Here is a 23,828-nt window from a genome sequence, read left to right as displayed (position 1 = left end):
TAAATGAATAGAATGTATTCAAATCAAGAATGGTTCTCAAACTGATACAAGTGGTTCAAAAAGGGTATCATTTCACTCCTCACTCATAGAATTTATCTTTAGATTGATAATTTGTGTTTTACCTCGTGAAGTTTTGCTACACACAAATAACTTTCTCCTTTTATCAGGTATCAAACAGCTCAAAAGCACAACAATTATTCGCAAGGAAACAAAGTGGAGTCCATCCGGGACGAGTTGGAGGAGGCGGAAACCAAAGTAGAACAGTGTCGGGACACGCTGGCCTGTGAGATGTTCCAGCTGATGGCCAGAGAGACTGAGCTGGCCACCACTGTTCTGGAGTATGCCAGGCTACAACGGTCGTACCACCAGACAGCAATGGCCACTCTGGATGAAATGATTCCTGAGTTGGAGTCCAACATTTGTAAGTAACTTTAACTTTACAGCTTAGATTATTATTTGACGACTATGATCGTATATTGTGCTTGTTGGGTCATATTACATTTGTACACCACTGGGCTTTGTTGATGAAGAACCTTTTTGACCTCTCATTCAGGAACAACAATTTAATGTTCTACTGTTGCCATGAATAAACTGCATACTCACCACTGTGCAGTTGTTATTATGATTGCGCATTTCCTACTACTGTACTACAAGTATTATTTATATTAATTTATTATTATTACATTTGCATGCTAGCAACACGTATAGTTTAAACATACATAGTTTTTGCTTTAATTAATGTTGGCTTTGCAGCCTAAAAAAATAACAGATGCAGCACATTTTTCCAGCCCTAACTGTCAATATAGGCCTAAGTGAAGCTAAAAAATGTAACATAATCTAAAACACATGAAGTGAACAGTTTGATTGTTGACAGTGGACTGGAGTGTGAAGCCTGTGTTTGGAGTGTCACTGGAGGAGCATCTGAGAGTGACTGGTCGTAAGATCGCCTACCCTATAGAGCTGTGTGTGTGTGCTCTCAGTGTGCTGGCCATGGACGAGGAGGGACTGTTTAGAGTAGCTGGGGGTGAGTTGAGTGTCTTACCTGAAAACACAATATCTAGCTGTAATCGATTGCCTTGCTGTCCTCAATTGCAGGACTTCTGTCTTTGAGGCCAGTGTATAAACATTGCAAACCGCCAATGGCTATGTAATAATGATGTGAATTGGTTCAGAGTCTATCTTAAGCTGTTTAAGGCGCCTCTTTGACGATGACTACAGTATATTCGAGGTCCCTCAATGATAAGTTTTAGTTTTTTGACTTATTATTTTAGTTATTAATGCCATGGAAAAACCTTCTCATTTTTACTACTCCATTTATCACCATTTTTTTTGGCTAAAACTACACCCAAAGGAAAAAGGTGTACTGCTCTGCATGATTGTATGTGCTTATTTGTTTAGTAAACAAGAACAGTATGATGAGTTGAGATTGTAACTGTTCAGTCCGATTAATGTAAATCCACAAAAATGGTGATGAGTGGTGCGTCTAACATGTGAAACTCTAGTACAACCCGTAGAAGTAACCGCTTCCATGTCAAGCATATCCCATCACTTTGCATCAATGGCTATGTAATAATGATGTGAATTGGTTCAGAGTCTATCTTAAGCTGTTTAAGGCGCCTCTTTGACGATGACTACAGTATATTCGAGGTCCCTCAATGATAAGTTTTAGTTTTTTGACTTATTATTTTAGTTATTAATGCCATGGAAAAACCTTCTCATTTTTACTACTCCATTTATCACCATTTTTTTTGGCTAAAACTACACCCAAAGGAAAAAGGTGTACTGCTCTGCATGATTGTATGTGCTTATTTGTTTAGTAAACAAGAACAGTATGATGAGTTGAGATTGTAACTGTTCAGTCCGATTAATGTAAATCCACAAAAATGGTGATGAGTGGTGCGTCTAACATGTGAAACTCTAGTACAACCCGTAGAAGTAACCGCTTCCATGTCAAGCATATCCCATCACTTTGCATCAGATGACTAAATGTAACCCTCTTGTTTCAGGAGCGTCCAAGATAAAGCGGATGAAGCTGAGTTTGGACGCCAACTGCTTGAGCTTGGAGACTGCGCTAGAGTATCGGGACCCTCATGTGATAGCCTCGGTGCTCAAGAGCTACCTGCGCCAGCTCCCTGAACCTCTCATGACTTACCGGCTTCACGACCAGTGGATAGCTGCTGCCAAGTTAGTAGAGAAAACATCAAATTAGCTAATACAGTACTAAAATTAACTTAACTAAAATTGATATATTGTAACTGTATATTGTAATCTGTACTAAAATTTACATTTAATCTAACAACAAATTATATCCTCTTTGACTGTTATGACTGAGAAGTTCAAATCAATTGTTAAAAAAATGTCATGTTGAAACCAAACACTGTTTAGTTTAACTCGCAAGGGGTCACATTACCACTGTTCCAGGTGAATAAGTCATTACTGTATCTGTAGCCAACATGGTTCTTTTTGTGATCAAACCCTTGACCTTAGGTAATACTTTTCATTGCTTTATGCTTACCTGCTAAGTTAAGTATTGAAACTATATTAGCGACCACGCTTATCCCACTGTTAAAACCTTAAAAACAAGACGTCCCTTGATCAAGCTAATCAAAGTAAAGGCTAAAGTTACTACATTAGTAATCAGCAGAGTGTATTTTCACCACAGAGCACCAAACGACACCAGACTACAAGCTCTGTGGTCGGTGGTACAGCAACTGCCTACTGCAAACCTTGACAACCTGCGTTACCTTGTCAAGTTCCTAGCCTTGCTCTCTCAGAATCAAGAGGTGAGTGTTCAACTTGAATGTTCAATCGTAAAAAAAATCTAATAAACCTCCATCTTCAGCTTTGTAGTATCCACATAACTATGTAGTTTCAAATTCAAATTCAAATTCAAATAGTTTATTGCCATTAAGTATACATGTCATACAATAGGCCAGGTCAATGGAGATAATATACAATTCAAAGTACAATGTGTACAGAGTCAAGTGTAAATAGATGAACATGCTATACTAATAAACTAATAATACTGGGTTTTTGTACAAAAGTATTTGAGATGTATTGATAATGATGATAATAATACTGTTTATAGTTAAGCAAACAAGTTGAGTAAGTGCCTATGATAAAATAATTAAGGCTTAAGCTTTTCCAAGGTTTAAGCTTTCATTACCTAATGGCGGATACAATTCAATATAAATTAAATCCTTATACATGTATGTAAATATACATATACAAATGAAATCAAATGCACTTGCACAAAAACACTTTCTCTAGAGGCTTATATATCAAGCATCTTTTTTTTTATTCTATATGCATTCTGGAACTTAATCAAAGCCCCCTACAAGGACCAACTGCACTTAATCTAGATGATTTCAAAGTAGGTAAGTGAGAAATCTCTTAGTGCAAGATGGCTGGAAGGATGACTTCCATCTCTTCTCATCCTTATTCCTACCCTGGAGAGGACAAATTAACTGGTTCAACTCTTCTCTGCAGAAAAAACATAACATGAATGTAAATATTAAAGCGTTTAGTTAAAGAAAGTACTGGTTTTATGTGATGAAACAGTTGCATTGATTCCTATTTTTATAGACTCACCTTGATTGTGTTCAAAATGTTTTTGATCATAGTACAGCTGTGAAAATTGTAATTGATCTTATACAATATTGTATATTAAATCATAAATAATAATTCTTTACCCAATATTTCAATGTTATATTCAACGCTAAATGCTTACTAAGAAAGAACCAGGGAAGCTAAATAAGAAACAGGATATGCATGTTAAAGCTCAAAGGTCAAAGGCTGAAGACCAAGAACTGGAGGTGATTCACTTCACTTCTGTATGACTAACTGTGAGTAATAGTAAGTAAAATGTGCTCTTGTTAGGGTTAATGTTTATCTCCTAAAAATATATACTATACAACGTTTGGACCTAACCAAAATCTTTGGCAAAATGGCTATAAAACAAGATTTGTACTGGTATAAATTGTAATATATGATATATACTTACTTACTTACTCCCAGGGCCATTTATATTGGAGGTGATATTTGGCCACACCAACAAATCTTCGCCAAGTTAACCGGTCTTTCGCATCCTCCTCCGTTGCCCCAATTCTCTCCAAATCTTCTTGCACTTGCTTCCACCACCTCTGCTTAGGTCTTCCCCGGGGTCGTCTTCCTGTAGTGTTTCCCTTTAAAACTCTTCCCAGTCTACAATCTTCATCTCTTCTTAATATATGACCAGCCCATCTGATTCTTCGGCACTTGATTTCTCCAATTACATCTGTGCTATTATACAGTTGCCTTAATTCCCTATTGTGTCTTATTCTCCATTCTCCTAGCTCGAATATTGGTCCAAAAATCTTCCTTAAAATTTTATTTTCGAATACTATTAGTTTCTTTTCATCTCTTTTATTTAATTTCCAGGTTTCTGATCCATATAGGAAAACTGGGCAAATTATTGTTTTGTACAGCCTGATTTTTGTTTTCCGGGACAAAGATTTTGATGAAAGTAATTTATTGCAAGCATGAAAACATTTATTTGCTGAATTTATTCGGCTTTGGATTTCTAGTTCATCAGTATTTTGGTTGGATATAATTACTCCTAGGTATTTAAAACTGTTGACTTTTTCAAATGTATGGCCATCAATTTCTATTGGTTCTTCAGTATTATCCAGGTATCTTGAAAAGTGCATGTACTTAGTTTTTGAATCGTTTGTTTTTAGGCCTACTTTTTCTGTTTCTTTCATAAATACTTCGGTTAAGGCCTTCAGATCTTCTAGTTTTTCTGTGATTATAACCACATCATCTGCAAAGGCTAAGATGTTTATTTTGGTTCCTATTTTCACTCCTATGTTCTTCTCTGCTACCTTCTGTAGAGCTTCTTCAATGGCAAAATTAAATAGGATCGGTGATAGCCCATCTCCTTGTCTGACACCAGAGTTTACTTCAAAGGTGTTACAGTTGTGGCCATCAATTCTAACTGAACATTTAGATCCTGAAATACTCATTTTAATTAAGGCTATAATTTTATTCGGTATGCCGAATTTTCTTAGCTGTGTCCACAATTTGTCCCTTCTTATGCTGTCGTAAGCCTTCTGAAAGTCGATAAATAAGGCATAAAATTCTTTATTGAACTCCCAATAATTGGCTACTATTTCTTTTAAGATAAATATTTGGTCAGTTGTCGATCTACTCTTCATAAACCCCGCTTGATGCTCACCTATCAACTCGTGTGAGTATTGTTCTAGACGGTTTAAAATAATTTTTGAGATAACTTTATATGGGATACTAAGCAGTGAGATTCCCCTATAGTTATCACAAACTTCTTTCTCACCCTTTTTATGAATAGGGATAATGACTGCTTCCTGCCATTCCATTGGCATTTCTTCTTGTTCCCATATTTTTGTAATTAAATTCCACAGCTTTTCCACTATTATGTTTCCTCCTCTCTTTATTATATCTGCTGTTATTTCATCTCTTCCAGGAGCTTTGTCATTTTTCAGGGACTTAATTGCATATTGTACTTCTTCTTTTGTTGGTGTCTCGATAAAGGGTTCAACATAAAAGTAAATGTCCTCATTGTTTTGATTTTCTTCTTCTGTCGGGGTGATTTCATCAACATTCAGCAGTTCCTCAAAATATTCGCGCCACCTTTCAAGGACCTTGACACTTTCAGTTAGTAGTTGTCCCTCCTTATTCTTTATTCCATATGTACAAGTGAATGAATATATGATATATGTATGGTGTTATATGAATATAACCTAATCTATGTCCGTAGGTCAACAAGATGACGCCCCAGAACATAGCTATTGTGGTTGCCCCCAATCTACTTTGGTCGCCCAACGACGACGGCAACAACATCGGTATGAACATGAACACAGCCAGTCTACACAGCATCATATTGGACAGCCTAGTCACCTACAGTGATTACTTCTTTCCCGGGGAGTACAACATGTTTGTCACATTTACTAGGTAAGAGTATATCCCAGCTACAGCCGAGTCTCATTTACTAGGTAAGAGTATATCCCAGCTACAGCCGAGTCTCATTTACTAGGTAAGAGTATATCCCAGCTACAGCCGAGTCTCCCTTCACTGTAGGCGATTAAGTAGTGTGAGATTACATGCTATTCATGTAGCATGACCTATAATGGAACCCGTTTATTCAACCTTACTGTGTTTGGTTTAATCAGAATCGAGACTACTACAGTTGAGATACAATTTTAACTCTTACCTAAAGATTAGTTTTATAAACATAATAATTCTTAATTTATCTATACCTTGTTTTTCTGTGTTATACATTTAATGAAATATGGTTTCAAATGTGTTACATTTTACTGCCAAACCGGCACAAAAAGTCTAAGATTTACTGTCCTTTTTTATCCATATCTGCCTCTGCTGCAACTAGTTCTGTTGAAATTGGAGACCGAATTTAGATACAGTACTAATTATTGTTTATTACAAATTTAGATTCTTTAAGAAGACACAAATAAGCCTAGTTATTATAATCGTACATAAAAGACCTTATAAAAGATTCATGTTTTTAAATATATGATATACCTATATTTACCTATATTTTTTATGTGTGCATAGCGCATCATTAGTATACCATTCTGTAAAGTTTACCATAAACAGGGTGTCAACCGACCAGGAATACCGAGAATTATGCGTGATTTTTTCGAACCAGGAAAAAATGTGTGAATTTTATATTTTACCGGGAATTTTCAATTTGCCGTGATCGGGCATGAAGATGACGTTTCTGTGAACGCAGGAGACGATGATGATGTCCAAACGGTCTCTTGATTTTTTAGTGATTTTTCCGCGATCGCGCATGACGACAATGGCGTTTCTTTGACCGCGGGAGACGACGATGACCTTTCCGTGACGGCGAGAGACGACGATGACGTTTCCGTGACCGCGGGAGACGATTATTATATCCAAACGGCCGCTTGATTTGTTAGTGATTTTTCCGCGATCGTGCATGACGACGATGGCGTTTCCTTGACTGCAGGAGACGACGACTATGTGTCCGTGACCGCGGGAGACGATGATGACGTTTCTGTGACCGCGGGAAACAATGATGATGTCCAAAAATAATTGCTTGATGATGAAGACCTTGGGAAATTATTAGAATTACGCTACGATCGAGGAAATATTTCCGTTACCGCAGAACAATATCAGGATTTTGTCATGACCACGGAACAGTGGTGATGTTTCCGTGACTGAGGGAGTTATTCAGGATTTTGCAGTTGTCGCTGGAAACGATGATGGTGTCTCTACGACAGTGGATCATGATACAACCTTGAGTTTGGCTTGACCGAATATTTTCATCATGGCACACTTCTAGAATGTTTTATTTTTATTTTTTTTTGTAATATATTCATTTACCTTTAATGTGGTTTTTATTTAATGAAATTTAATGAAATTTTTGTAATTTCTGCATTAGTTACTTCTGTAGGCCACTTGCAAAACAACCCATAACTCCAAAATTACATACTATATGAAAGTACATATAGACAAGGGTTGGTGTAGTAATCCTTACAGAAAACTTGGTAAAATCAAATTATCAGTATTAAGAATCTATTTTTCAGGTGTCTGAACGGAGATTTAATAAATTTTTGTAGCCTATCGACATATCACTATTTTTAAAAAGTTATTCATAAACTGCAGGTTTAAGGATTAGTTTTTATTTTTTGGATTATTTAATCAGTACCGTAATATACAGGGTGGTAAAAAAGTCCCTGGACAGTTAAATATTTTAAAAAATAATGAAGATAGAGCTACAATACTTGGTACAAAGTTACAGGGCATAAAACTCTATTTTAACACATATTCAGTGATCCAATAACTCTTCAGGGGGACGGCCCACAAGGAGTTGGAAGAAAATCTTAAATGGAAGCATAGGTCAATATGCACATCAAATTAACACATTCACTGCTAATGATATGTAATACTTTTATAAATGGCTAAAAAACACAAACATTAACATGATCATGTTAATTGAGTGACAATATATCTTTAATTAAACAAATTTTATACTATAAATTGTGGATTAAAATATATTATGTAATTATATACATCATGTATTATATATCTGCTAATATACTTATGACGCACAAGTGCGTCATTAGCAGTGAACGTGTTAAAGGTCTTTTTTAGTAAAATACAATGCCGCAAACCGCACTTCAAAAGGTTGATCCTGCGCAAAATGGCAGATGTTCAAAGATTTCCTGAATCCGCCATTTTGAATCTTTGAACGACTGCCATTTTTTACTCAGGCATTTTTTTGAGCTTGAATTTACGGCATCGTAATCTACAAGTGAAGACCTTTAATTTGATGTGCATATCCAGTGTTGGGAAGTAGCGCGCTACAAGTAGCGACGCTACAGTAGCGCGCTACTTTTTTTGTAGCGTTAGCTGTAGCTACGCTACTTTTAAGATTTTGTAGCTTTAGCTGTAGCTAGCTACATTTTTAAAGTAGTCGTAGCGGAATTTTAGCTACTTTTCTCGCTACATTAACATTGTTTGAGATAGTGATTTTTATCATAACCTCAACCTTACGTGAAACAACCTCTTTCAAACTGAGATTTAAAAAAAAATTAGGCCTTACTTTCTTGGCTTCATACAGCTGGTTGCAGCCGTTTCATTCCCTATTACAACGTTGTGTGGACATGGAGGCCATTAAATGAGTGTTATCCACATTTTTGGCTCTCATTTCCTTAATTTACTACTCTATGATTACTCTCAGATAAAATAAAATCGCTAGATGCAGACGACGTTTAAACGTTACCGGTGACAAGAGAAGCTATTGAATGCTTGCAAGTGATTGACAGGGAAATTAGTAATCAATTTAGTTTGTTTATTATACCGATAGTGTTTCAACTTGGATTTTAATGGAAACCAACACTAAACCTTAAAATAATGAGAAAGCTGGTCTATCAACCTTTGCTTCAGCTGTTGATTGTGGTTCATCATCACAAGCCCTTCCTTGGTTAGATTACGAAGATTTTTCAAAGGTTTACTAGAATAACATAGAGGAAATTACCTGATGTGATTTAAGATATGCCTAGACTAAATGATAATTGCAACGAAAAAATCTCCATATAACATGAAAATTACATTGAAAAAATAGCATAGTTTGCTCCTGGTAACAGCTCTTGTATAGGACTATTAATTCCTAGGCTATGCTATGGTTTAAGACGAATACCAAGTTCCAAGTTCAATTATTAGGAATATATCTAAATCTGTTTAGTCCTTGCAAGAACAAGCCTACTACAGCCAACTTGTTACATAGCGAAGTAGGCCTACATGTTATTTTTACTTTACAAATTTCAAAATGTTTAAATTAAAAGCCGATTTCAGGATAAGTTACTGGATTCCATTTTCTGTACCAACTAGGTTGAAGCACAATTTGCCCTATGCATAATGACAATAAAGGACGATTTCTTGACATTGAAAAGTGTTATTCATAGAACAAGTAACTTATCACTTTAAAAGTTTATAGCAATGTCGTTTTTAACATTAAAAGTAAAGAAGGGCAATAAAGTCCAATTTCAGTAGGCTAGGCTCTGTAACACAAAAAAGTATTTTTAAATAATCGTTTTACACTTTTATTGGTCTTAATTGTTGATATAAGACATCTATAAATGAATCTATATTAAAGAAATAAAATGAGTTTTTAAAATATAGTTTGGTTGTATGTTTGAAATTAATGAAATTTACATTTAAGATGCTTAAAAATAATGCAATATTTAAAAATAAGTACTAAATATGATGGGACACCCAACTATTTGGTTCTGTTGTTGTAATGTTAGGTTTATAATGCCAAAAAATTAAATACAATCTAGGAATAATTTGCTTTCCAATTAATGTTAGATACAATACTGACATTTTTTTAATGTTTGTTCAGTAAAAATGTAGTTGCAATTAATTTTACATTTACCTTATGTGCGTGGAATAAAAAGTAACGTCTTTGGAAAAGTAGCTAAAATTGTAGCTGTAGCTACATTTCATTGTAGCTGTAGTTGTAGCTAGCTACTTTTTCGGAACTGTAGCTGTAGCTAAGCTACTTTTTTGGAAATGTAGCAGTAGTTGTAGCTAGCTACATTTTAAAAGTAGCTTCCCCAACACTGTGCATATCGACCTATTTTTACGTTAACAATTTTCTTCCGATTCCTAGGGCTGTGCCCCCTGAGGAGAAAGCGTATAATAGCAATGTAAATTAAATGAATCTTTGAACGCTGTCATTTTGCGCAGGATCAACCTTTTGAAGTGTGGTTTGCGGCATTGTATTCTACTAAAAAAGACCTTTAATTTGATGTGCATATTGACCTATGCTTCCATTTAAGAATTTCTTCCGACTCCTTGTGGGCCGTCCCCCTGAAGAGTTATTGGATCACTGAATATGTGTTAAAATAGAGTTTTATGCCCTGTAACTTTGTACCAAGTATTGTAGCTCTATCTTCATTATTTTTTAAAATATTTAACTGTCCAGGGACTTTTTTACCACCCTGTATAAAAATTGCATAGGCCTACTTGTGTCAGGCGATATTATAGTAATCATAAATTTTGTTTCTAACTGAGAATGCTTTTTGCTATAACTATAATAGCCAACAGTGTTAGCGCTAAAACAGCATTGCGGGAGTTCGCGCAAAAAAACGTTAGAAAGTATAGTATGAAAAGTACGACCTGAACTACCTGGCATTACTCATGAATTTTTTCTTGTTGGCCTGGTGGACACCCTGATAAAGCGTTAGATGTTTGAGTTAAGTGCATTCTTACATTTGACCTATACCAGATACATATTGTATGCCCAACTGAGTTGTTGTTTTACAGAGACCAGGTAGTCAATGGCCACACCAGGGCTGGCAGTGGAGACACCCATCTGATCAACACTGCAGACTCTGGTATGAAGAGGACGCAGTCAAACAGTAGTCTGTCTGAGGACCAGAGGTACGACATGTGGCATCCTCACTTCACCTCTCATTGCTTTGGCTTTTTACCTATAAAAAGAATTGACTCGTGTTCCGTTGGTTTGCCATATTTTAAAACTTGTAAAAAATTCTTGCTTGAGAAAAATATTTTTGATGAAATAGAATGTAGATCGCTTCAGCAAACCGCTTGGTGTTGGTAAATGTTTTGTGCTGGAGCTAGCAGTCTTTTTAGTTGCCAGGGTGATTCCCATTGATATTCTTGCTTTTGAGCGGAACCAGATTTTTTATGGGAATGGTGCTTTGAGATTTAATGAGGCTTAAGAAAGCTCTATGGTGACACCACTGGGAGGGGGATGAACGAGAAAGATGGACTGTGAAATTAATTGGGGATTTTGTATGCTAAAACTGCAAGCTTTGATTTTCTATATTTAGCTAAAAGATGGGAGGTAAATTTCTATCTGATTATGCTTTTTACCGGACATGGCTGTTTTAAGGCTAACCCTCACAAGATGGGTACTTCAGCAAACCCAAAATGTCAGTACAGTACATTTACCTTCCTCCATTGAGTGAGGTGGGAAGCGGTCGGAAGGGACCTTGAAACTTGAGGTGTGTGGATTTAAAAAACCCGGTAGGATTGGGTTCTGTTATTTGAATCCAAATTTGATATCTGACACTATGCTTTAAATATCTGACATTTTGGATGGACTATGTATTATGTCGTTTTTGGTTTAAAACTAAATCGTCATGATCATCATTAGTTTCTCAGGACGTAATTCCAACTTTACGTTTCCATCAATGTCGTAGCAGTCAACAAGTAATAGTCTATGGCAAATATTAAAACATCCTCAATGTAAAAATAATCAAATCAACAAACTAATACGGAACCGGAAACAAGGTGGGAATATAAATACAATTGTAAAATTGATTTGTATTTAACTATTGGAACATCAATGTTAGTATATATCATTGACACTCCTCTGTTCTGAAACAGCATGTTTTACTGGTATTGTCTACCAGCAGTCTTCACATTCAGTAGCTTACTAGACTTTCTAATGTTTGGTTCTTTAGATGATTTATTGCTGTCTGGTGTTTGGACATTTATTTGTTAAAGTATGCTGATATTTTAAACGTCACAATTTAAATAGCTGAACCAAGGTTAATAACTTAAAATATCATGATGTGCAATATAAATATTGTATTTTGTTAATGCAAAAATAAAAATTCTATCTTATTAACCTTAATATTCATGTATTAAGTACTTGAACGTCAAACTATCCTAATTGGAAAGTATCGAAATCCAAGCCTTTAATTATCTGATCCAATCTGAACCAAGCCTCAACTATGCTTCCAAACAGAATCTGATCCAAACTTAAATTCATCATCCGCACACCTCTACTTGCAACTGACAATCACCTAATCTCACCAGACTCTTGTTCACCTGATGTTGTTTAGTCTTTCGTGGAACACTGTTTCCGCATTCTCCAGGAGAAAGAAAAGAGAGCCAAATAGCTGTTATGTACCAATGCATTTTAATCCAGGTAGATTATCAATGCTAAAATTCCATCTATGGCAAGAAGTATTGTAAACTTTTGTAGTATTGTAAACTGTGTTTCTGGGAGGGCTTCTATTGGAGCCTGGACCAATGGAATTTTATTGGTTGAAAGTTCTACACCACAGGATGAATAGACCTATTCCCTGAAAGAGTGTAATGCATTCTCTGTCAAAAAAAGATTGCTGGACGCCTTTCCCGATTCCTCCCTCCACACCATCTTAACTAGTATTTATCAACATTATTCAGGTTTAGTGGGTTATTCAATTTAATTACTGTAACAATGTTCTTTAATGTAAGATGTAGAGTGAGTATCTAATGAGTATGCCTGTCAGGTAGTTGTGCTTGATGTGTTGTTTGGTGAACCCAATTGTTATTAATGTTTTTTGGTTTGTTTGCAGCAGTCCACCACAGGGGAGTCCAAAGCCAATGTCAAGAAATAGGAAAAACAAACCAGCCCCTGTCCCACCTTCAAACCCTCCCAAAGATACTGGGAAAGAAGCCAGTTCCAGTAGAGATTCTGGAAAAGAAACCAATCGTGGTGGTAAAAAAGAAACCAATTGTGATACTAAGAAAGGACCTTTATCTAATTATGAATCGGTGATGTTATTAAAAGAGTGTAAAAACTCTGAAGATTCTAGTCAATCTGCGACCGCCCCAGTTGTTGAAAATCCCTCTCAAGTTTTTATTGGGTTCGAGAGACTTGTGGTGGAAAAAACTCCAGAAGTCGGTGATAAAAAACAGGAAGACAAAGAGAAGAAAGGAGAAGAAGAGGAAAAGAAAGTAGAAACTATTCAGGGTGAATTAAAATCTGTGACAGGAACAAAAGAAGAAAATTTAACCCAAAGGTAAAAATTTGTTTTGGTAGAGGTATAAATAAATGTGCATGTAACATATAGTTATTAGTAAGAATATTTGAGTTATAATTATTAATAGTCAGTTCTTACAATGTAATTGTCTTAATATTTTTTATGTTTCCACTTTGAGTAATTAGTCATGTTTACATTGTAGTAGTTATGTAATTACTAATAACGTTACATAGGTCACAGGACTCACAGGAGACTAGGTTTCAAAGATTTTATTGGGAATAGCAAACTGAATGGGAGAGAGTTCATGCTTGGATAAACAACACAAATACTGTCTACCATACGCAAAAACTTTACAAATTAGGTACTGGAAAATTAGAACATTTTGCTGTCACTGAAATAATTTTAAACCAAGGAAAGTTTGAGTTGAAAAGTTCTATAGGTAGCCAGGATATTGTTATTGACAGTGTTATAAATATGTGCAAAGACTTTCAACAACACTTCAAATATTTGGCAAATAATAGAGTGGCATACAATATGAAAGCCTAATCAAAGTGATCAGAACTTGATATTTGATTTGCCAGAAGTTCAGCAGAGAGTACACCACTACGACCGCTGGAACCAGTCAAACCACCGCCCAAACCTGAGAAGCCAGAGTTCCGTGGGTCTGCTGAGCTAGTGTATGGAACCTTGGAGCGTAAACGACCGCCCAGACCTACGCCAGCGCCTCGCACTTCCCTGGTGGAGCCTGGTCAGTATACAAGTCAAACTGTTGCCAATCATGTAGCAATCATCTACTCGTGTATGTCCTACCTTCACCTCCCAGGACACTAGGTTCTAGCTCCAAACAATGTTTACATGTTACTTCAAGCTAGGATCGAGAGGATTGCAGAAGTATCACTTTTGTGGTTGGCGGGATTTGAACCTGATACTGAAGCTTCGTACTCTACCACTCACCAGGTTGTTCTCCATATAATCTAGACTGGAGGCACATTATGTCAAGATACAAACAAGTCTGTGAACACCTTGGCTCGTTAAATGTCATAGTTTAGAAAGAAATTTAAAAAAAACCCTAGGTACATTTTGGGGCCATTTCTGATTAATTTTTTATGATTTTATCTTGGCCATCACGCTCTACAGAAAAGTAGAATTTTCATTAGTCGGCTAGTAGTAGTAGACTGTTGACTGGTAGTTAAAGCTTTCCATTGCTTTGCTAAATCTGTAAAAATGTAGACACTGGAACAAACTATCAGGAGCTATTATCCATCCATCTTTTATTCTCCTCAAATGGACAATTAATTGTGACAAGAGGTGTAAGATATGTTACGTGTGTGAAAGTCCTTTAAACAACATAATCAGAAAAACAACTTAAAGCAAAAAAAAAAAAAAAAGGTTTATGTTAAAATGGTAGTAAACATTCTGTCATTACCCCATACTTTTCCATTGAACTATTGATTTGTTGCTGCAGGAGAGAAGCCAGCAATTCCAGAGCGACCCACGACTCTGCAGAGACCGCTCAGTAGCTCGTTCAGACACAGCAGGAACTTGGAGATGGACTCGGACAAATGTGGGGATGTAAGTGTGGAATGCAACAAATTGCATTCAAAATTTGGTACAGGTACAGAATTAGTCCAATCTGTTAACTAAAATTATTGATACATTATTCGTATAATTTTTTATTTTGTTTGCTTTGTCCTTTTTGTTTTGCATTTTTTTATTGTTTTGGCAAAATTTGATACACACTTTTTAATATTTTTAAACTCACTGTGCCATACCTGTGTGAGTTCTTGATGTCAACAACACATTGTCTCCAGTATTCATTTACATTCTCTTCATTGGAACCTATTTACCTTACAGCCCTTGACTTGACCTTTCCATTGTGGCTTTATTTTTATAGCTTGTCTTTTTTAGAGATGTTTTCAATGTGATTTTAATATTTGTGTCAGTTTCCTTAAAGTGTGTGTGGTCCATCCGAATCCCCACCAATAACCTGTCCTGTTGTGTATAAAAACTTTCAATATTTTACAAATTATTGTGAAGTCATTTTAACGTAGTTGCATCATTTATAGTTGTAGACTTTTGACACTGGCATGCATTACAACCATATCACTAACTTTGTTGAGAAGTAGACTTTTGATCATTGTGTTCACACAGCAGGGCCCTGTCTCATTGGAGAGAGCTCATGTATACTCAGTGGATAAGCAACAAGTTTCCATCATCCAAGTAACAGGAGACAAGGAATCCAGGATTCAAGGTTAGTTACATTCGAGTTTGATCCAGTTTTACCATATTTTTCAAATGCACAAGGGTCTACAATAGCAAATTGCTCTAGGTAAAGTGTTGGTACAAAATGAGAAGGTAGTAAAATGAGGAATATAGTGATGATGGGATTTGTAAATTGTCATGGGGTCCTTGGGATACTTTGATCATCTCCTGGGATTGTGGTGATTATTTTCTACTACCCCAGTCGCAATAATCTTGTAATAAGGTGGTTTCCATGATTGTACAAACATTGTCATATTTTTCCCCAATTATGTCTTAATTTGTGATATTTTCCTTCGAAACGACTATTTCAGAAGTCATTGTATGGATCTCAAGTGAGCAGTGAAGTACTGTCATAAAGATATTCTACCACTAAACCGTAAAGACTAACTTTAAACGCTCTTTTCTGTCAAGGTTCAAGCAATTTTATTTTAATTCAATAATTTTAATTTTTTTACAAACTAAATATTTGACAATCACTGAGTGGATTTTAAGGACATGATTAATCCTATAAGTTTCTGATTTAACGATCTACCTCAGTATACAGTTTCAAATCAGTCAATTGTTTTTGTATTCACCTGAAAGAAATCCATAGAGACTGAACTACTGAAACCACCATCATCTTTATAACATACTAGACTAGATGTTAAGTTTTTACCACTTATTTTGTCCTGAAGAAATAAATAGTAATAGTCGTGCTTGTAATGATTAATTTGACAAAGTTTAAAAAGATATCTTTTGATCAGATTTGTTTGCAACCTTTTGAAAACATCCTTATCTATCATTTTACAATTACAGATTGGTTTCCTACTTTTGTTATGTCTTTGGTGAGGTTTAAAAGTAAGTAAACAAATGTTTGATTTTGGGCCATGAATGGACGTTTTGGTTTTACCTAATAAAAGAAAACACATGAGACGTCTCCATACAATTTTCTCCATTTTGAAATAGTGTGTTTTTTATTCAAATCAAAGTGTTCATATGTTTTATTAAATGTAAATTCTCATTGGAATAATGTGCCATTATTTATCTTTTGTGTTTTTTTTTTATGAGTGTGTAGCCAGTTAGGGTTTTTGGAGTGTTTATGTTTACATAAAATAATATTGGTGGTACAAAATAATAAATACAATCATTAATTTTTGTATGTGTTGAAATGATTTGTGACCTGTTTTTGTGTGTGTCCCTTTGCAGTATGCATAAGTATAATTTTTTATTGAAAAGATGTTCCAAGATAGTGTTTTTTCTTTTGTTGTTTTTACGGTAAATCTATTTTTATAAGCACACATAAACACATATAACTACAATGATTCAATTAAATATAAAAAAAAAAAAACAATGGTAAATATGAGCATTAATAGTGTGTGCAGAAGATAAGTGCTCATCAGCTCTTTTTCCATATTTTTTTGTTAAACAATGTACCCTGAGGTGTCCAACACGTATTCTAAACAGGTTAGACTGTCGTCTAAATACACCTAACTGAAAAGCTATTCTATCTATGTACCTTAGTTGCTAACAATTGTTTATGTGTTTAATAATAAATAAATACATACTTTATTGTCTTGACAATATAAATTGTATCGACAGTACAATAAGGTTTAGTATTAACTAAAACTCTTTAAATTTTGATTCATTTTTCATTGAATATACATGGTGTCCCTAAGTAAACAGCCAAACTCCGGAAAATGGTTCTACGGGTCAAAATGAAGAGAAAATCAAGAATAACATTTTTTCCAAAATCACTTCGTTAACCAGATATCTACCATTTTGTATTTTTTACATAAACATTTTATTTTTGGATTTTTTCAACCGATCTTTATAAAACTAGATATGTAGGTTAAGTTGGAAAGGACCCATGTTAGAAAAAAAATTCATCTTGATCCAACATAAAATTTCAAAATGGCGGCCATTTTAATTTATTAAACTTAAATAACTCAAAAACGGCAAACTTTATAAAAAATGCCAAGTACACTTTTATTTAACATTTCCAATTCCCTTTCAAACAATATCAAGTTCCAAAAGATTGAATAAGAAATGGATGAAATGTTACGGTTTTTTGTTGAAAAAGGGGCAAGACTGACTTGCTTCTGCCTTATTCTACCCCATTTTACAACTAAAAATCGTAATATTTCAGCTATTTCTTACCTATTTGATCTTTTTGAACTTGTTATCGTTTGATAGGGAATTAATATGCTAAATAAAAGTGTTCTTGGCATTTTTTCTTAAAATTAGCCGTTTTGAGTTAAATTTAAGTTTAAAAAATTAAAATGGCCGCCATTGAACTTTTACGCCATGAAATGAACGCCATTTTGAAATTTTATGTTTGATCAAGATGAATTTTTTTTCTAACATGTCCCTTCTACTTTAACCAAGTTTTATAAAGATCGGTTGAAAAAAATCCAAAAATAAAAATGTTTATGTAAAAAATACAAAATGGCGGATATCTGGTTAACAAAGCGATTTTGGAAAAAATGTTATTCTTGATTTTCTCTTTATTTTGACCCATAGAACCATTTTTCGGAGTTTGGCTGTTTACTTACGGGACACCCTGTATACATACAATTCAGCTGTATTTAATCTTGACATTAAAGTAGACAAAGTCAGGTCCATAAAATTCTGTACCCTTCAGATATGTACTCCTTGATAAGTTAATCAAGGACCTTACAGATCAAGGTCTTGGTCTGTCTATGAAATCCTTTGTCTTGGAATATTTCCCAATATTTCTAAGATTATAGAGATAGAGAAGACAGAAATGTTTGCCTTTTCCCAGATTTAGGCAAATATTATTGGTAGGGCCTAATAGGGAATTGTATTATATTAGATTAAATTTACAATACACCAACACATAATAGTATTTTAAGGCAAATATAAGTGAAGGATGAGATAGCTTTGTTACTGACTAAGTTCAGCTGCTTCTTTAGCCGGAACCATAAAACCCTAAAGATAGGACAGTTGGGTCAAGTTTCAAGAAAGCGTGTGCCACTCATTGAGAGTTTATTTTATGTTGAAGGTTATACAACTATGTATTCAATAACTAAATTACCCACAATCGTGATTTTTTAGTCGGACAATGTAACTTTTTTGTATTAACAATACTAATGTTGTTTTCCAGAGAGGAAGGACAGTGGGGAGAAGCCAGAGAGACCCCCGAAACCTGAGGCATTGGCTGTCTCGGGCCACAATCCTGGACACAAACGTACTGCATCCGAGGGCAATATTGTGGACAACGGTGAGTCTTGGCAAGTTGAGACTGAATTATCAATCGTCACAGCTGTTTGTCTAAGGATCTTTAAAAGAGGTGAAACAGTTTCTTAAAGGCTCTAGGCCAGGAGCAGTAATAAAAGTTTTTGAAGGAAAGCCATGCCAGGCTGACTGTGTTTGCATAAGTGGTGGTAATGGGCTTCTTAGCACCCGAAGACTTAACAGATTCCCTCACCAAAGTTTTAAATAGGTGATGTGAACAAATGTGTACAGTGCATATGCTAAGAAGATATGTGCCAATTTCTCTGTTAGGTTAGGTTAGGCGCAGAAGGTTCTCTCTCTTCTCTTTGCCCCTCTGATGACCCTCTCTCCTTGAGTTCATAAAACCACCCTCATCAAATGTTTGAGATAAACCTGGGCCCACTCCTGTAGAAATACCTTACATTTATTTTATAGCTTGGACAACATTCTATCTATTGTAGGTGAAAGTATAATGTTGATTCTGTTTCCAGGTACAGGACCTCTTAAATCGCCAGTGAACCCTTCAAGACCACCCCGACCCATGCCCCCACCTCCTCCCACACCTAAGGTAAACTACAGCCTCAATATGCTTTATTTTAACTTCAATACTACCATAGAGCCCATGGATATGAAATCAGGAACAACAGATACAACAGCAAAATATATATTTTTTAAATTATTTGTTTAACCCTATCAGAAGCTCAGTTTATCACAGATTTTTCAAAGTACTAACATTCAATAATGCTGCAATACAATTTCCTAAAACGATTATCAGTACTAAGTTGCCGCCTCAAGCTCGTAAAAAATTCAGAGCACAAAGTCAGAAAATCGAGCAGAGCCTAGCCTTTATTAGAAAGCATCAGTGGAAACTGCGCTTTTGAAATTAAATTTCCAATGTCTCTGCAATCGTGGTAGAAGTTGAATATTTTGCTATTGATCACTAGAGACAACTGTGATCATTAGTTAAAATTTAGATCAACTTATTGTTGTGACAACACTCCAGTCTTTCACAATTTTGCAATCACAGGAGACAATTATGATGTCTTCTTGATTGCAGAGGATGCTCAAGATTTTTGCCGCTACCACAGGATACAATATTGATGTCTACCTTCGCAATCGTATCGTGCAATCGTGGCAAAATTTAGACCATCTATTGTGGTCGTAAAGACATCATGATTGTATCCCGGAATCACATAAAAATCCAAAAATATGTACCGCAGTCCTGTTAACATTGAACATCTTCTGTGATCACGGAAAGTTTAATATTGTCCCTTGAGAACAAGGCCAGAATGAGTTTATTGCAAAGACATCGTCATCATTGCCTGGGATTGCAGCAAAGTCTTTTACATTCCCTGCCATTGCAAAGACGTTGCTATCAAGTCATGTGATTGGGGCAATATTTTTGCACAACAACCATCGATAAACCGAAACCGACATTTTCTATAAATTCTTGGTTCAGTTGGTTTTTTGCTGAAAACCAGTAAAACCAATAACCCACTCATTCCTTATCGCTATCATTGTGTTCTGTGAACGTTAAGTGACAATAAAGAGTTGTTAATTAATATCTTCTGTTACTTGTCAGGCTCGTGAAAGCACTGACCTGTGACAGCCTCAGTGGAGAGTGTTTCCTCGCTTGCTCAAACGTTCTGCTTGACCATACAATCGCCTTAGACAATTGGCAAGTTGCAGTTACCCCTATACAGTCTTCTTGTGTACTTGTAAGAGTGAAATAACTAAGGTAAACATTATTTGTTATTTGTTGTATGCAGCGTGTTTTGTAAACATAAGAAATAGTGTAAACTGTATTTTTATCAATTCTTAAATTCTCTTTTAAAAGAAAATATTTGTGTCCTGAAAAACTGGAAAAGTTGCAGATTTTTTAGGTTCAATTTAGTGCAATGTTGTTATTTTTCATTCAATTGGTTCTATGGTTCAGTCAGTAAAAATTATATTTTTAAAAGGTCTTATTTGAATTGTAAGTATGTAGGCTGGGTAAAAGTATAGTTTAAATACTCCATTTTGCAAAAAGAAGTTTGCTTTCAACACTTATCAAATTAAAATTGTGTCCTTCCTTATATAGATTGAGACCCAAACAAATAAATATATTTTTCTCACTTAAAGTTTAATAATACTATACTTAATACTTGAGTGTCAAAAATCTAAAAGATTGTCCAATGTTCAACATAGTACAAAGTACAAAAAAAATTGTTTTCAGTTGAATTAATGAGTCATGAAAAAGATCATAATAATTCTAATGAATTCAACATTGAATCGACAATTTAACAACATTGTACCTCATACTTGCTTTCAGCTTTCATTAGTTAATCACCTAGTTAATCGGTTAGTACACTAGATAATTAACAAATCCAGTGTTTTAATGTTCAAAACTATTTGTCAAAGTTTTATCGATCCGCTTTAAAATAAGTTGTTTTTAATACTAGGGTAGTTTTAAAATAGTCGCACAAATATCCAATTCAATAGTAGAAAACATTGTCTGTGATAGATATAGATTCAGGTGTAAAGCAATATTCAGAACTAAAATACCACATTGGTTGCTAAACAATTATTGTTTAGTTCATTAATAATTATTTGCCTCCTATGGGTAATTAATTGCATACATATTTCTTTGTGGGGATGTTGTTGCCTAGGGGTATACAGCCCAATACAGTTCTGAAAAGTCATTACCGTACTTAGAGTATCCTATAAAAGTAGTATATTATTCAAAAAATTTATATTTTCCAACGTAACCATCTTGTCTTTTAGATATCGCCAACTTCTTCATATGAACCTGATATGCCATGCTTAAGTAGTTAGGTAGTATTTTTCACCCTGAGTTTTTAATTTATATATCTCATAAATTTGCCAAGAATTATGAGACAAGTAGTTTATTTTAACGATGATGGATTCCAATTGCTGAAATATTCAGACTGATTTTTTGTTGTTGGGGGGGGGGGGGGGATAAATAACTCAATTGATTTTGTACATTATCCAGTTAGTAGGCCTATATAAATGTCACAGTAAAAAATGAAGCTATGGTTGAAATAGTTCTGTAAAATACTTTATAACCCATGAATTCACAGTATTGTTTAGTAATAAAACAAACTTTCTGAGTGCAAACTATTTACTCTTTTCAATAACATTTTTGACAATACTTTGATCAGTTGTGCTGGCTAGGTATTTTTTATTTTATTTTAATTTATATAGTGTTAATTTAATACTGGACAGCAGATACTTAGTTTGTGCAACTGGTGGAAGCAGTAAGCTTGGAGGTCAGGTTAGTCAAGTCAATATCAGGTTAGGTTTTATTGTAGTTTGAGCTATTTGACTACTCTTTCTCGTTAAAAGTCGCTAGGTGGCATTTTATGCTTCTATTCATGCTTCATTTGATGCTTGTAAATGTAATTATCTGCTACTAAATTAGTAAATTAGGCCTAATGTTTTGTATTTAGTGTAACTATTGTCTGCATTTAACTTGTATAAAGATTACGATTTTGTTATTTTTGTATTAAATACAACGTGTAATTAAGCACTATTGCAGGGAAATTTATGTGGACATTTTATATCCTTAGTAATCAAGTAAAAAGGGCTTTTAATCAGTTAGTGAAATGTCTTCTATGTTACGTTTTACCATAAAAATATTTGTTGATAAAATCATACTGATATTTGTAAAATTATCTTTCAGCTGAAACTTGTGTTATTGAATGAGGAACTATATTATTTGTTATAAAACATGTATGTTATCTTTTTATAAATAATTATATGTAACTATCCTATGTACAGTATAGTAATTATTTTTAGCAAAAATTCCTTGTAAAACCACATGATAATTGTAATAGGTATTTGTATACTTTTTTGTCTGTTGTCTTATTTTAATCATTAATTTAAACGTACAAGTGCCTTAGTATTTTGTTGTTTACTTCTTTATTCAATATTTATGAGCACAAACATAGATGATTACAGCGAGTGTTTTGTTCTGTCCCTTCTTTAGGTTATAAATCGCAATATTTTATTTTATTAACATTGACTTTAATGTTTTGTACGAAGACACCTATCTTATCTGACATGCCAGCATTATTATAGCTTACATATTACACATGATAGATGTTTTCCAAGCTTCTTGATACCAATATTACTACTCATTGTCAGAAGTATGACTTCAAATTAAACAGTTGAAACGTTCTTATATATAATTTGATCTCAACAAAACAAGTGTTGTGTCATTGTAAATCTGTAAAAATTAAGCTTTTAACACGTTTGCTGGACTTGTGTGACGGCCAGTGTTGCGGGAATAGCTAATGCGCTGCATGGATGAGTGTGCGAAATGTTTGAATTTAGTTTCACCCAATATGAGAGGTATGCCCCTTAAAATATATTATAGCATGTTCTGCGTTCCAGTTGGTGGACGTAGCTGTACAAAAAACAACAGATAGAAGCACTAAACAAAGTGCTAATAAGCCCTTAGTATTGCCAGGATACTATGTGTGTATGTACAGAAAGAAGCAGGGGCAAAGTACCTTAAAAAATACCGCAAAGGTGTTGAGTATAATTTTAAGGTTAGGTTCTTTCCACATTGCTACTTTACACTGCACACTACATTATGTGTCATTATCGATATCTTCTTTCATGATACTAAATCTAAGCCAAAACCCCCACTCAAGACTGTTCGTGTTTGATGCGAAAACGAATTGGACCAAAATGTTGTAAGGGAACCGACACTACACGCGGCGACAATAACATCGTTCTCCACCAAGTGCTGGGCTCACACTAAGGCGCAGGAACTACAATTACAGTAGCCCACAGCAAACGTGTTAATGGTTGGTAAAAATCAATTCTAAAAGTCAATTAATGAACATTTTTTTATAACTTAAAATGTCAAAACTACAAACGTTTGTTTAAATTTTAATATTACTCTGTTAAATACAAACAAACAGCCACTTTGGGGGACTTTTCAAGTGTAAGAAACTTACTACTAACTAAACCAAAAAATCTATAAAAATAGCTCAAGTAAAAAAGTTTTTAACAGCCGAAGTGGACAATGTAGTGAGCAATTGAAAATAAATAACTTAAAGG

General features: G+C 34.7%; 1 protein-coding gene across 5 annotated transcripts in view; it reads left to right on the top strand.

Annotated features, from left to right (window-relative positions):
- LOC129000001 (rho GTPase-activating protein 44-like) overlaps window positions 1–21,697 on the top strand; it is a 39,192-nt gene extending 17,495 nt beyond the window's left edge. The window contains exons 6-19 of one of the 5 annotated variants that reach the window (XM_054426838.1): window positions 168–421; window positions 875–1,024; window positions 2,007–2,184; window positions 2,663–2,783; window positions 5,774–5,967; window positions 10,828–10,944; window positions 12,876–13,322; window positions 13,868–14,031; window positions 14,749–14,855; window positions 15,435–15,534; window positions 16,341–16,382; window positions 18,649–18,765; window positions 19,250–19,326; window positions 20,341–21,697. In XM_054426838.1, the coding sequence (XP_054282813.1) occupies window positions 168–421; window positions 875–1,024; window positions 2,007–2,184; window positions 2,663–2,783; window positions 5,774–5,967; window positions 10,828–10,944; window positions 12,876–13,322; window positions 13,868–14,031; window positions 14,749–14,855; window positions 15,435–15,534; window positions 16,341–16,382; window positions 18,649–18,765; window positions 19,250–19,326; window positions 20,341–20,364 (2,092 nt within the window). In that variant the 3' untranslated portion in view covers window positions 20,365–21,697. Of the gene's footprint in view, window positions 1–167; window positions 422–874; window positions 1,025–2,006; window positions 2,185–2,662; window positions 2,784–5,773; window positions 5,968–10,827; window positions 10,945–12,875; window positions 13,323–13,864; window positions 14,032–14,748; window positions 14,856–15,434; window positions 15,535–16,340; window positions 16,383–18,648; window positions 18,766–19,249; window positions 19,327–20,340 lie in introns of all 5 variants that reach the window. The other 4 variants (XM_054426839.1, XM_054426837.1, XM_054426841.1 and 1 more) reach the window with 4 other exon arrangements.
- Window positions 21,698–23,828: the final 2,131 nt, after the last annotated feature.

This window comes from Macrosteles quadrilineatus, unplaced genomic scaffold, assembly GCF_028750875.1.
Source record: "Macrosteles quadrilineatus isolate MER2022 unplaced genomic scaffold, UCM_ALF_1.0 Scaffold_8__2_contigs__length_117827958, whole genome shotgun sequence".
NCBI lineage: Eukaryota > Metazoa > Arthropoda > Insecta > Hemiptera > Cicadellidae > Macrosteles > Macrosteles quadrilineatus.
This window is presented reverse-complemented; position numbering and strand designations above follow the sequence as displayed.